General features: G+C 28.7%; 1 protein-coding gene across 3 annotated transcripts in view; it reads left to right on the top strand.

The window, feature by feature from the left end:
• The window catches only part of LOC113550421 (four and a half LIM domains protein 2), an 88781-nt gene that overhangs the window by 42262 nt on the left and 34005 nt on the right, over nucleotides 1-12514 (top strand). Inside the window, exons 1-5 of one of the 3 annotated variants that reach the window (XM_026952231.1) lie at nucleotides 2143-2321; nucleotides 7116-7284; nucleotides 7794-7974; nucleotides 8102-8332; nucleotides 9039-9254. In XM_026952231.1, the coding sequence (XP_026808032.1) occupies nucleotides 7133-7284; nucleotides 7794-7974; nucleotides 8102-8332; nucleotides 9039-9254 (780 nt within the window). In that variant the 5' untranslated portion in view covers nucleotides 2143-2321; nucleotides 7116-7132. Of the gene's footprint in view, nucleotides 1-2142; nucleotides 2322-7115; nucleotides 7285-7793; nucleotides 7975-8101; nucleotides 8333-9038; nucleotides 9255-12514 lie in introns of those variants that run through there. The other 2 variants (XM_026952232.1, XM_026952233.1) reach the window with 2 other exon arrangements.

Here is a 12514-nt window from a genome sequence, read left to right as displayed (position 1 = left end):
TACCTACTTGAAATACGGAGGCAACAAATGCTGCAGGTTAGCGTTTTCTATAACAGAATACGATAATTTTAATATGAACGTAGTATAGAATTGTTTTAAGATTTAAATTTTCGAGATCATAATATAAAATTGATATATTATATTATTATTATGTAAAACATATTAACATAATATTGAAGATTGAACGGGGTAGCGTTTGACTACGAACTTTTCAAGGAAAAGCGCCCTTGTTTTCATGGTCATTCGGGCAGTGGACAGCAATCTACCGTAAGCACTTAAGCTGTGGTGTATTGGGATTTTGATTTGTTTCCTAGAACTAAATTAAAAATAATTTCTAAAGGGTAGCGTTAAAATGTATTCCTTATATTCGATCTATTATAGTATTTTTATATTATATATTTATCTGTTATAGAATAACCTATCGTCGACAATAACTTTATCGCTAACTCGCAAACTACCGCGACATGTCGTTTATTTTAGTAGTCATTACTGTAGTTCAGTCTAAGCAATCGTCTATTAAAAATTCGTGTAATAATTATTTACAGACTGTTTGTATATGCTATAATATTATGAATCACGTTGTAGATTCCGTAAACATTTATACTAATATTTTTATTTTTGATTATTTATTTATCTGTACACCTAACCCGGTAGTGTGATGAGTAAAATAGCATATTTGTACACAAATAATTACAATTGCAAGTGACAACTTTATAACTTAATTATAATATGTATAATATCATTTAGCGTGTGGGCATGAAAATACACCATCCAGTGGTGATCCAGTGATAAGTACTCCAACGTTACATATTAATGAATAATTACTTATGAATTATAAGAATAGATAACACAATAACAATTTTTTTTTAAATTAATATTGTATACAGCTATTATATGTATGGAATTTCTATGAAGTGTACTAGAAGACATATTTTAACTGAGAGTATATAATGGTTTTGGAGATGTATGACTCGTTTACTTTATTTTAGCGACTAGTCTTACACCCAGTTGTAAAGAAATGCAGAGAATGTATTAAATTGTTTGTAATTTTGTGTATTAGTTTTTGATAGCAGTTTTTTAGGTTTATATGATTATAAGTATTCATATTTTAATTTAATTTAATGTTTTAGTAAAAAAGTTTGAAAAAATAATTGTTTAAAAAAAAAAAATCGAAAATAGCCATTTCGTAGTCTATTAACGTTTCAACAACGTTTTTATGTTCATTTATCTCATGATATTAATATTTTTTCTAGTTTCGAGAAAAATGGTAAATTATTTCATTTACATTAAGCGACCTCGTATAATAATACAAAAATCTTCTCAAAACTAAAAAAATATTAAAAATCACGATGCTGATGAAAATAAAATGTTGAAACGTCAAAATTTTCAGATGAATAAACTTCAAAATGGCTATCTTCAATTATTTTGAAAATTAAATTTTTTTTTTTAACTTTTTTACCAAAACATTAAATTAAATTAAAACCTAACTATGATGTCCCCATTGTTTCAGGAAATATCACAATGAATAAATCCTCACGAGACACTGTATAAGTTAATTATATGTAGTAAGTCACATTTAATGGATTTTGATTTTAAATTTAGTTTTGAGAATTTCCCGATATTTAACGGAAATATAATATCTATATGATTGATATCTATAATTAATAATATTTTGTTCTGTGGTATAATAATATTAAAGAAACGCGATAATGACGTTACTGTCTAAAGGTGGTACATTATAATTTATTTACCTAATCGCTAGTGACGGGTATAATAATATAATATTAATATACTACAGTTATTAAGTACTATTAATATACTATTAAGTGTCTCGTTTCGATAGAGAGGGAAGTACAGTGAAAGAGTGTTCGAGAGAGATAGACACCCGAAGACGAAACGTTATCATCTGCACGTAGTGTGTGTGTGTGTGTGTGTGTGTGTGTGTGTGTGACGTGTACACAGTTTTATCATTATTATTACTATTATTGTAAATGATATACGAACGATGTTCAGTGTGACAACGACAATAAACGTTGCGCGTGTGTTGGAGACGTCTCGTGATGGCTAGCTGAGCAGTCAATTGCGGACGACTGCAGTATGTGTACGCGTGAAAACCTCTTGATTTTTCCATTCGCCACAATAATAACGTTTCTGTACCAGTTTATTCTGTAGATATTTTTTTCTTTTTTTTTTATAACATAATGTAATGTAAACGCAATCGTTTGATATAATTCGTTGTTTTTTGTAGTGTTTGACCATTGTTTAACGGTGTCAATATAGATACGACTGAAGCAGGAGAATCGACGACCGTGATTTCGAGAGTACGCGCGTATAGTAATTAGTAATATCATTTTAATCGTGGTCGAGTTTTATAATTTCATCAATTTAAAATACTAAAGGTTGTTCAATTTACCTTACCCTACTAGACACAGTTGTTTGACAATAATATCATTGTTGAGTAAGCAAATGTCTTTAATAATTTTAATTTTGTCACACTTGCTTTTTTTCAAACGAATAACCATTTAACTTTTTTATAGAGCTCGCTGATGTGTATTTTTGTGTAATATTTTTAAAAATAGAAAGAAATAGATCCACTGCCATAATATAACATTTTGTGCGGCCCGCGGGCAAATAAATTTCGCTGTTGTCGGGTTATATTTCTATATATATGTAAATGATATAATATTGCCTGTATGTATACGTCCTATACAATATAATTATTACAGTAAAAGTGTATAGTACCAATAACGTATGTCGTACTGTGTTATTCAAATCGTATTTGGCGGCCACTTGCGACAGTTTTTGATTAGCGTGCGGAGTGTGGGCGCGTGATGTGTGGCGTTCAATCGCATTACGATTATTGTTATACGTCTTATTATTCAGTCGATTGGTCGAGTTTTTTTTTTGCCGTGAAAAACTAAAAACACTAAAAACCGTTCTATTGAGTCGCGCGCGTATAGTGAGTGTGTTGCAATGCCACCGGTCGCGACGTGATAACTCGATAAACTGCAGTATTGCCTGTATACGTCGAGCGCCGACGATATTTCGAAATTTTTAATTTTTTTTTTATTCTATACATTGTCATGGATCTCCTCTAAATCGTAGTAAATAATATCGTTTTCAATATGTTGCCACGATCGGCGGACTTATATTTTTACTCCGCAAGAGCCCATTTACTTATTTATATTATGTCTGACACTGCAGGCCGTGTACTCCGGTGGTCGTTATAATTATAATAATAATTATTATTATTACTATTATTCGACCGCGTGATACACGTCATGATGTGTCGTTGTATTAAAGCAATAATAACATTATTAGCGATAATACGATGTAGTTATGTATTAATTTAATTTATATATATATATAATGTTATTTTGATAAAATAATAATAATTTGTCAGGGTAAATAAACGCAGGTCCAGACCTTGACCGGATTACACGCTTGTTTTTTTTTTGTACACAGCCGTGGCTCGAGAAAGGATTTTCATGTTTTTTCCCGAATATTGAGTAGGTATTTTCCAACCGGCACCATGTTGCTGTATATCGTTACGATCGTATATAATAATATTGTATGTATATAAAAGGCGAATTCATTTCACATTTTCCAACGGCGGTTAACGCTCCCATGTGGTAACAATAAGTCGCGTAAATCGAATAATTCCAGTTTTTCTCGTCATTTCATTAAAAAAAAAAAAAAAACATGTGATAGCTTTACTCGAAACTAGAACAAAACCACTGCAATGTTTAAAAGATATCCATTTTACATTGTAACTGTAAGACTTTATTAGAATACATTACTATTTGAATACCTAATAAATAATAACGTATATTACTCCTTATAAATATAAACGATATTATATACTTTATTTTGTTTTTTTAATACTATGTATGTCTTGGATTTCATTCAAATATATTGCCTACACAATCTCGAGACATTCGAGATATTTTAGCTGCTTATCGACTATTTAACAATTGTATACAATAAAGCAAATTTGTATTCCAACTTTGTGTAATTATCTTTATAATATTGATAATATTAAAGTGAATTGATCTATTATCAAACTCAAAGATAAGAATATTATTTGTATCTGTAAGTTATTTTTTTTTACAATTTTTTGATTTTTAAGCGAGTTATGATAGTTTTCAAACTTTAATATTTGACATTCTCATTACTCATAAGCTAATAAGTTCTGAAAATAAATACGAGTTCTACTGAACGCAAATTAACACATGCTCTCTCAATAGCTTTATTGTCGTCGAAACTTTATTAGAGTATTATATCATAAACATATACTTTAGCACTTAGTATCACCCACCTGTTTAATGTTTAATCAATGACGTTTGGCATTATAAAACTAGGTTTTGACGTGGTGTAGGCTAAATGCTGATGTGTAGTACGATAATTATTACAAAATGTCCCGACTGGATATTTTCATAAACATAAATTAAATCGTGCACTATTATTACTCTTGTATCGCTGTTATATCACTGAATCGTGTTTGAATATTTAATGATTACCTATATTAAAAAAATATATATATATATTCAATATACCGTACGCATATGTATTAATTATATATTTATATATATGTAAACAGCCGAGTCGCGATAACTCAAATATCAATAATTCAAAAAACTTCAAAACGCGAATTTTTTTAGTACCTCGAAGTGTATACATATAAGTTGTGTTTGATACCAATTTAAAGTCAAAAAATACTTAAGTTGAAATTATTCTTATTCTCCTTGATATTCGAGCTATGGATATTCAGCTGTTATAAACAACTATTATTCAAGTCATTATCGAGTGCAATGTGTATATTATTGTTTTAACGATAAGCATATTATATTCATGGGTGGGTGTCACATATACTGTTATTATATAATATTATATTTGTATTTACGAAAGATTACAATGAGTATTTATTGGTTTCTAAAGTCTAAACTGTAACATGTATGTATATACACCGGTTGTATAACCGGTCAATATTACATTTGTCAATATGTCTGTATAATAAATGGAAATTATTCGAATAACAACGTAGGTACTTGCAACTAATGTCATCGTAAAACATGATTAAAAATGAATTTTTTCAACCGAAAAAAAATTGGGATGATCCGATAAGTTTTGAAATCGTATAAAATGAGTAAAAAAAAAATGCATGTACTAGTATTTATATACATATTAAAAATGATTATGGTCGAATATTTCATCAATTTTTTATTTTTACACAAGAACACGTAAGCAATCTAAATAAGAATCGTGTTACTATTTTTACAAACGATGGTAGTGGTGAAAATAACGAATAAATTATTAAACATACCTATCATAAAAAAAAAAAACTAAACACTCAAGTCGTCGCGTTTGCTCGAGAAGTTTAGTGTATCGTGTTTTACAGTAGCGATGATTTGATTATTAATATTCGTCGTTTATCATCATTTCATACGAGTGCGGGCGCAACTACATCAAATCGGACAAGTGTTTAGACTGTTTAGAGTATTTGATATACAGTACACACACACATACATACACACGCGATAATTTAATGTTGTGTTTTGATGATTTGCGACAAGCAATCAATTAATAATCTGAGATGAGAGTCTGCCGCCGCCGAATGCAACAACGATAAATTTGTCTGTGCAGTGACGTCGCCACCTCCGTTTAATAATATTATTATCATCATCGTCACCGCACCGTATAGTCATGATTATACGAGTATATCCTAATCGTGTCGGCGACGACACATTCATAAAACAATAATAATAATATCATGAGATCGTGTCTCACACAAGAGCCGTTGATTTTTTTTTTCGAATCTCCGCAGCGGAAACGGTTGGACTGCATTGAAAGACGATCTATGCTTTTTCGACAATTTCCCGTACAACAGACAAATGTTATTTTGTTTATTCTCTTATATTCTATGTGTATAATAACAGGAAATCGTTTCATCGTTGTGTCTTTTTGTTGCGTTTCCACAATAATTATCGTCTTCATAGCGACGGCACGACGATACGCTAACTGGTTTGCAATTATTTGTAATTTTCAGTGTAATACAAGTACAATAATATAATATAATAATGAATAATATTAGACGTGTTTTTGTCTCACGACCGTATAGGTAAACACTGTGATTTATCAAGCATGATCACTTTCTTTTTCTTCTTCAATAGCGCAGTTACTTAAAATCTGATTTTAAAATCATACTTAGGAGTGTCATGTGGAGATATTAACTTTTGTTTTTCAAAAATCACGCTCCCTCTTTAAACAATATATTATGTAGCTGATATTTTTTCTGAAAATTTTGATGTCTCAAAATCTAAGTTCAAATGAGAGGTTTTTGAGTTATTTAACTTTGTGCACTAAAAATAATAGGTCAACGATAATGAATATGGTGACTATAGACACTATGGTAATTTGAAAATTTTAGTAATTTATATGATTCTATTTATGTCTAACATTAAATATATTTAATATTTTTGTAAAACCATTTTTGAAGACTATTAAAAGGTAATCCCTTAGTATAAAAATTTTAATAACTGGAAAATACTCGTTCGAATTTTGAATTAGCTATATTATATACAATTTTTAAAAATAATTATCCACTGAACTTAGAATATTTAGTGTTGTACCAATTCATATATAATGTTAAATATGGTTTCTAAAAAATGCATAAATGTGTATTTATAAGTTTATGACACATAAATGCGGCAATTAACTATTGATATATTGTATATATAGCTCGGTTTTTAACATCAATTGTAGTTTTACTTTGTCATTTAGGCGTATATTGAATTTAGTCCAGTACAACATGACAGTATAAAATTATAATATTTCATTTTGAAGTTAATTTTGAATTTTGTAAAATAGAAACCGAGAAATCAGCACGCTCGTAAAATGTGCTTTCTTAAGTAATTCCTTCTTTAGGAAAACGTATTGTTTTTTATTTCGTCTGAAAACGTTCGGAAACGCATTATTTGTATTGTTCATCCCAAATTATAACGATATGCCTATTTATACTTTTGTCGAGTATTATCTCGAGACATTGTATTGCCGACACCTTGAGTAACGGCAGTGGCGTGGTTGTGCTGCGTTTTGAGTTAGATAATTTCCCGCAGGACCGGTGCCGAAGGATATGCTAGACCTAAAAGCTCACTGTTGTCCACTTTACAGCGGACTGGATTCGCCGCTAATCCCTTGGCCGGGGCTCAAGTTCGCGTGCGTCCGAATACTTGAACTTTACGGCAAAGTCTTTGGGCAGGAAGAGCTTTGCGAACTTATTATTAGGTAATTCGGTTGGAACCCATATTATACATACATAATGTATCATGTTTATGAGTATGCGGCTGATCCGTACTCATACACAATATGTCGTAGGCCATCTGAAAAATTGGTATTTTTGCGTAAGAGCCGTGGCCTTTGTGACTAGGTTGACCATTTAGAGTTTTAAGTATTTTATGTTTATTTTCAAAAAGCCTATATAGATATATTATTTTAGGTCACCATATAAGTACATACAACATTATTAAGCTTTAAAATCGGCCGACTTTCGGGAAAAAAATATAAACAACTCAAAACGGTGTACTTGTCACAAAAGGTCTTGTTTTTTTACTCGCAAAAAGTTAAATTTCTCAAACGGCCTACGATATAGTGTAATATACCATTATATATGAATCATTCGGTAAAAAAAAAAAACAGCATGTACGTTTAATGGACCGTTAACTCACACGAACGACGTACCCGGTTTACCGGAATTTTTTTATTTTCTAAATTTAAATTTTTTTATCACATTTTAGAAAGACATGTGGTAGCTGTAAATGCACAAAAGACTCGCATGATGTGCTGCACGAGGAGTGGGTTAATGTACGCGACCGGCTTGGTTTCAAGCCCGTGCAAGACCCGGACAAGAGAGTGTCGAAGGAGAGGTCTTACAGCCAAGGGTACTCATGGGTTCCTCCTGGGTTGCCTAGTCACAAGGTACATAATATTATATTACAATTTTATTAGAGTTATTATTTTCTGTGTATGTGACTGTATATTAAAATATTATTATCTGTATTCATTCACTAACTGTTGTTAATTTAATTGTTATATTATATTACAGGTAGAGAAATACTTTAACAGTTTACCATCTAACAAAGTTCCTAAACTGGGCACATCTGGCGAGAAGTACAGAGATAAGCAGGTAGTCGTACAACTACCGAAACAAGACTTAGCCCTGACTTATTGTAAACACGTGGAACAGAGGCATCATCAGAGCTACGAAGACTTCATAAATGCTAGAAATGAGATAGCGTTAGATATCGGATATGCTAGAGAATGTACTTATCATGTGGTTAGTTGTTTTATGATTTATTGAAAAAAAAATGTTAACTACTTTGTAATAATGTATTAAATGTTTATAAATTTTGAGTAGTCATAAGTCTTTGAATTGTATCTCTCGACTCTTGGGTGTGGCATTATCTAGTATAGTTTTTATAAATTATGGTTTACTTAAATTGTATGTTTTTATATTTTATTCAAAGAATACCAAATAAGCTCCAACGTTAAAATTATCATTGCAGTCTTAAATATTATTGTAAACACTATTTTCATGATAAATTATGGAATAAAATACTGCAAAATTTATTTGTATTGCCTAGGGACCATTAACTAATTTTGTGAACAATTGCTACCCGTTCTTTAATATATTAATAGATAACTAGGTATATAAAGTATTCATAGTGATTTACTATAACTTTCATCTCCTTATCCTAATATATGTTTTAAAAATATTATTTTAAATTTTGAACAATTTATTTTTAAAATTATGATAGTTGTTTGCCATTCACAAAATACATAAATCAAATAAGATATTTTAAATTATAGATTAGGTCATATAATATTTATAATTTAGCAATAAAAACAATAATATTATTTCAAAATTAAATTTTTTATAATATTATTATCCTCATATTAACTTTATCTTAAATTTGTAACTATTTATATTATACATTACAGAAATTAAATTGTGATTTATAAGAATACCGTATTATGTTTAGGAATGTCCAAAATGCAAGAAAAATGTTGAACCAGGTGAAATAGGAGTATTCGCGTCTAAATTTGGCGATACAGTTTTATGGCATCCGACGTGTTTCACTTGTACTGAATGCCAAGAGCTACTTGTCGATTTAACTTACTGTCTATATGAAGATCATTTGTATTGTGAACGTCATTATGCACAACAATTCAAACCAAGATGTTCGGCTTGCGATGAGGTAAGAATTATAATCTTATACCAGTTATAAATATTATATTATAGTGAAACAACAACAAAATTATAATTGTTAGCGTTAAAGTATGAAGTGGTGTGATTTTGTGAAATATTTACCTACTTTATATACTAATCAAATAAAGATAAACATTAGGTGATAACTATTCCTCGTGATTGTTCAGTTATCTTCTGTACATTGGAGGTAAGATAAAATAAGATTTCTGCGGCATTTAAACTAGCTGATGTAGTGATGTCGTGTTTATTATCGATGATGATTAAATTGATAAATAATAACATCAATGATATGCAGTCAGATAGTTCTTCAATATTTTTGCACCGATACGCGTGTATATTATATTGGTGTAATCACTGTAATCATAACTAACGTATACAAATATCACCTCTATTAACGTCCAAAATACTATTATATTAAAGAATGGTACATTTTGTAATTCAAAATGTTACCAAATCTTGTAATAATAAATAAAATTACTTAATTTTTAAATTTATTGTAAATAAAAATATAATTTTTATATAATAAAAATTATTATACATTGTTTATTTGTTTATGTTTATTCATACTAAAATTATCAAATTTTTTTTTGAATTTTTGAAATGATTACAATATTATATATATATATATATATACAATAAACATGTGTGGTGTTGTTATCGTGCATACTGCATAATATACGTATACTTTCATGATTTGTTTGTAATAATTTAATAAAAATTCGGTTTTGTAAAAAACCGTGGATTACTGAGGTTACTGTAATTAGATAGTTTTTGTAAGTAGGTATTAATAAATATTTTGTACGTATACATACATATTATAATATAGTAAAATAATTTTACTTTGTACTTTTGTAGAATGTTTATTTCAATATTTAATTATACATACATACATACTAAGTAGTAAGTTATAATCATTTACAATAACCGTATAGGTAATTAGATATTTTTTCATTAATATATTTGAGCCTTTTTTATATATAAATCGATAAATATTAGACACAAAGTATATCATAATATTTTAAAAGGAACTATAATATCTACACATTCTACACCGATTATAACAATATAATTTGAAGAATTACATTTTATTTTAAACAAATTTCGATGGTTTATAAAATTAAAGATGTACTTTACTTAGCCGGGGTTGGAGTTAACATGTTTTCAATCACTTGGGTTGAAGCAACAATAACTATAAAAAGAATAATTTAATGATTATTAGAATGGGTAGTTATTCAAGGTCAAATAGTTACATTTAAATAACATTTAAGCCCCTAGTGTCCTAGTTGACCGTCAATGGTCCTTGGACTTGGGCCATCAGGTCAGCGGACCAGCTCAATAAGTATAATAACTGCATACCTATTGGTCAATTTGGGATTGTATCCACGTTTAATACCCAGCTTCCTCCCTTGAACCAACCATTAAAGATTAAGCTTGTGTGCAACATATTATTACTGATAGACAATTGTACTTGATAATTGGTAAATCGAATAATTGAATATTTAAATAAGAAAGGAAAAAATAATATGTTCCTACGCGAACTTCGGCGCCATCTGCTGTTGATTTTTTAGAGGTCTGTTTCAGCGTATGTTGCTCGCCAATAGGTTGTGCTCGATGATTCACGGCTTGCTAACCACTTCTACCCACTATATATTATATGTGTTATATAATAATAATATTGCCTATGTTTAAGTTATTAAAATACTTAACAGTAAGTTAACATAACAATATTGACAGAAGTCCAAAAATGTTATATATAGTCGTAATTGCACCATTTCCCTTAAATCAACCTACGAAAATAATTCAATGTATATTGTATAGGTACTTAGCGTACTATACAGAGTGTCACGTGAGGATTTACCAATTCCGAAATTATTAAAAATATTTCCTGAAATAATGGAGATATCATAATTCTGGTTTTTTAATAATCTTCACAGGGATAAGAACTACAAATATTTCATGTCTTAATTTATTTTTATGTTTTGGTAAAAAAGTAAAATTTTTTTATTTAATTATTTAATTATTTCAAAAAATTTAAAGATAGTCATTACAGTAGAGTTTATTTTTCTGAAAATATTTATGTTTCAACATTTTAATTTCATTAATATCCTGATTTTGAATATTTTTTCTAGTTTCTAAAAAACTGCGAATTATTTTATACGATATTGGTATCATTGTATCAAACATGTGGCTCTGCGTGTTCGTACGGCTGGCGAACGCTTTCAGTGTTTTTTTCGAATCTAGAAAAATATTATATATCAAGAGATTAATGAAATTAAAATGTTGAGATGTCAATATTTTAAAAAAAATGAACTCTACTGTAATGACTATCTTTAAATTTTTTGAAATAAATAATGAAATAAAAAAAATTTACTTTTTTACCAAAACATTAAAATAAATTAAGACATGAAATATTTTTTGTTCTTGTCCTTGGGAATTTTATTAAAAACCCAGAGTTATGATATATCCATTATTTCAGGAGATATTGCAATGGACAAATCCATACGGGACACCGTATATATATATATATATTTACCTGTAATTACCTATAATGATTGTCAGGTGTCAGACATTTTCAATATTGGTGGTACTATGGCCAAATTAAAAAATGTGTATTTAAATCACTTATGAATTGCGACATGGCTATTTTAAATTCTTTTTTAGTTTTTTTAAACTAATGATATTCATTAGTAGTTTATTCGACACACATTGTGTATATTTCAAATATCATTGTATACTTCCGTGCACAAAATTTAAGTGTTAACGAGTTTTGTAAAAATAAATTAAAATTTTTAATAAGCCATCATCTGGATTCTACAAAAAAAAAATAATAATAACAAATAAATTATAAACTTACCTGTTTATTAAAAAAGGTGTCATTAAATTTATAAACAAAGATGAACGATGAGATTATTGATATATTATGATCGTTCTTCGATTAATTAAAAAAACTTATAATATAACAATAACTTATAATTTAATAATTTATTTAACTAAAACAATGTTTTTCTTCCATTTGATGTATTTTTGTAAAAAAAAAATATATTTTCCAAAAACTGTTAATTTAAATTTTTAAAGTTATGAACTATTTGTTTGTTAAACAGAATAAATTATTATTGCAATTTATTAAAAGGTAGTTCAATTTTTTTTAAAGTTAGTATTATCTGGTCTCATTAAAAATCTCTAAACCATATGCTTAATCATAAGATTAACTAACATTGAAATCATGTTATTCATATACTCCGAGATTTA

This window comes from Rhopalosiphum maidis, chromosome 4 (genome assembly GCF_003676215.2).
Source record: "Rhopalosiphum maidis isolate BTI-1 chromosome 4, ASM367621v3, whole genome shotgun sequence".
Taxonomy (NCBI): domain Eukaryota; kingdom Metazoa; phylum Arthropoda; class Insecta; order Hemiptera; family Aphididae; genus Rhopalosiphum; species Rhopalosiphum maidis.
Note: the sequence above shows the minus strand (reverse complement) of the source record. Positions and strands in the feature narration are given on the sequence as shown.